This window comes from Sinocyclocheilus rhinocerous, unplaced genomic scaffold (genome assembly GCF_001515625.1).
Source record: "Sinocyclocheilus rhinocerous isolate Xijiao unplaced genomic scaffold, SAMN03320098_v1.1 scaffold1219, whole genome shotgun sequence".
Taxonomy (NCBI): Eukaryota; Metazoa; Chordata; class Actinopteri; order Cypriniformes; family Cyprinidae; genus Sinocyclocheilus; species Sinocyclocheilus rhinocerous.
Window position 1 is genome coordinate 182,605 of NW_015634012.1, and position 2,515 is coordinate 185,119.

General features: G+C 41.1%; 1 protein-coding gene across 1 annotated transcript in view; it reads right to left on the reverse strand.

The window, feature by feature from the left end:
• The window catches only part of LOC107744983 (transmembrane emp24 domain-containing protein 1-like), an 11,434-nt gene that overhangs the window by 7,102 nt on the left and 1,817 nt on the right, over positions 1-2,515 (reverse strand). The window contains exon 2 of the mRNA XM_016558817.1: positions 878-975. Within this exon, the coding sequence (XP_016414303.1) occupies positions 878-975 (98 nt within the window). The remainder of the gene's footprint in view (positions 1-877; positions 976-2,515) is intronic.

Sequence of the window (2,515 nt, forward strand, 5' to 3'; positions counted from 1 at the left end):
TCTTTAAATATAAAAACGTACTTACAGTCTGTGAGTCAGAACAGCTGGCATTGTAGTCTACTCTCCCAGGATCAGGAAACGGTCCTCCATAAAATGTGCTGAACACATCTGGATATTTGGGTTGAAGTGTTCTGGAACAGTGTTGTAAATACAACTTAACCACTGATTTCTAGTTGTGTCCTCTTTTGTAAGGCCAAACAAAGTAGTTTCGCTTTCACAATGAAACACCGCGCCTTCACGACATGGCGGCAGCAATAATACTACAGTGAGAATAAAAGTTATGCCTTCTTTTTTTGCGTGAACATTTGGGCGGTGTTATGCAAATCTTCCCACATCGTGACGTAGGTATGTGGGGGCGTGTTAGAACGAGCCGTTTTAGGTAGGCGTGGTTGACTCTTAACTTTTATAAAGAATATCTCTTTGGATTTGAGACTTTAGTCTTTGCAACTTTATTTACAGATCTTATGCACCAAGAGCTTGTAACACTCCAAAGAGAAAGGAAAAATTTAAATCGCATCATATGACCCCTTTAAAAAAAAGTCGCAATTACCTTTTTAATATCTTTATTTTGTGATGAAAATAAGCTTCCATACAAACCGGTTTGGAATGACGGAGTAAATAATAACAGAACTTACATTTTTGAGTGGACTAACCCCTTTAAGTATGCTTTAAAAAGCATTACTTTTCACTTACTACTTAGTAACATTCTGTAAACAGGCAACTGTTTTCTGTAATTCAGTTGTGGTCACTGTCAGCCCTGCAGGAAGCATGCAATTTTGCAGCAGATGACATGCAAATACTGTGGGTTATGACAGTCCGAAACTATGAGTAAATGTATAAAGGTTCGGCTATGTGCACTATGGGATGTGCAGCTTACGTGTGTATGCCGTCTGATTTTCTGAAGTCGGAGACCAATCTGTACCCACGCGGGGAGATCAGAGTGAAGCCGATGTCCAGCCCTGAGCCTGCAATGACCTGCAGATACACAGATGGGTTAATTGCAGGGTGATAAATGAAACGACATTCACAACCCATTTTATTTCTGTAACGTGACGTTAGGGTTGCCACCTTCAGCAAGCCAAAATAAGGGACACCCATTCACGAAAAATTGAAATCGCATCATATGACCCCTTTAAAGGTAGGCCTATGGTTCACCCAAAAATTTAAATTCTGTCATAATTTACCCAGGTTGTTCTAAACCTGCAAGTTCTTTCTTCTGTTGAACACAAAAGAAGATACTTTGAAGAATGTGGGTAACTAAACAGCTGCTGGTCCTCAGTAACTTCCATAGTAGAGAAAAAATGCTATCAGAGTCATTGGGGACCAGAAACTGTTTGGTTACCCACATTCTTCAAAGTATTTTCTTTTACGTTCAACAGAAGAAAGAAATTATTACAGGTTTGGAGCAACTTGTGGGAGTGTAAACGATGACAAATGTTCATTTTTGGGTGAACTATCCCTTTAAGTTAGACAGTCCACCGTGAGCAAATGCTTCTCTGCAAACTGCGCATTGATCATTATTTACAGGACAGACCTATTTATAACTTTCTCGTTCAGCTCTACATCTGGAGAGTCTTGTGTTCAAAGGGCGGACGTTGCAAACTGCTGAAGACTTCAACACCTGCCATATGACTCTCTCTACCACGTGTCCCTTTTTCCCAAATTCAAATTAGAGGCCTCCTAACTTCCACTGACTGATAAAGCAGCTCATTGATGAGTCAGTGTGCTGTTACTAGAGATAAAGTGTGGCAAACAGTAACCATGCGGCACTTGAGACAGCGTGATCCTTCTGGCAGATGGAATGAGCTTTGGGCCAGGTGTCCTGAGATTTTATCCTACCCGTCAGATTGTCCTACCAGGGTTTACTGCGCATGCGCACATCAATATTGCGTCCTTTTTCTCATGCTGAACAACAATATTTAATGTATCTGCATTACTGTAAGGGTGGGTTTAGGGTTGGGGTAGGTGTAGATTTTAATAAAACACAACCTAATTGGTAGAAAAAATTATTTATTGTTGGTTTCCTGTAGCTGTATCCCTTCTCGCCACAATCGCGAATATACATAATTACTGTATTTGCATTACTCTAAGGGTAGGTTTAGGGTTGGGGTAGGTGTAGACGTTAATAAACCATAATTTTACAGGTAGCATTTTTCCTTGTGTTCAAAGGGTGGATGTGAGCTCCTCGATGTTTTAAACCGCGCAGGTTTAGCGCATGCTGCGCTCACATGAACGGTGACAGGGCTTTAACGGCGCACGTTCTGGAGACTCCACCATCGCCATGGAAACAAAGACGCCAAGATGAGCTTCTCTAACTTCTTATGAAATTAATTTCATTATAATTGCTATTAGCATTATAAACGGTGCAGAATACTTATTTGTTGATTCAGCTTGTTGGCCTTTGTAAAATACGGGACAAATTGCGTCCCGTATTGATTTGATAAGGGACGGGGTGGCAACCCTACATGACGTGTACCTGAGTGCAACAGGATAATCAATGAGGAGGGGGGGGGGA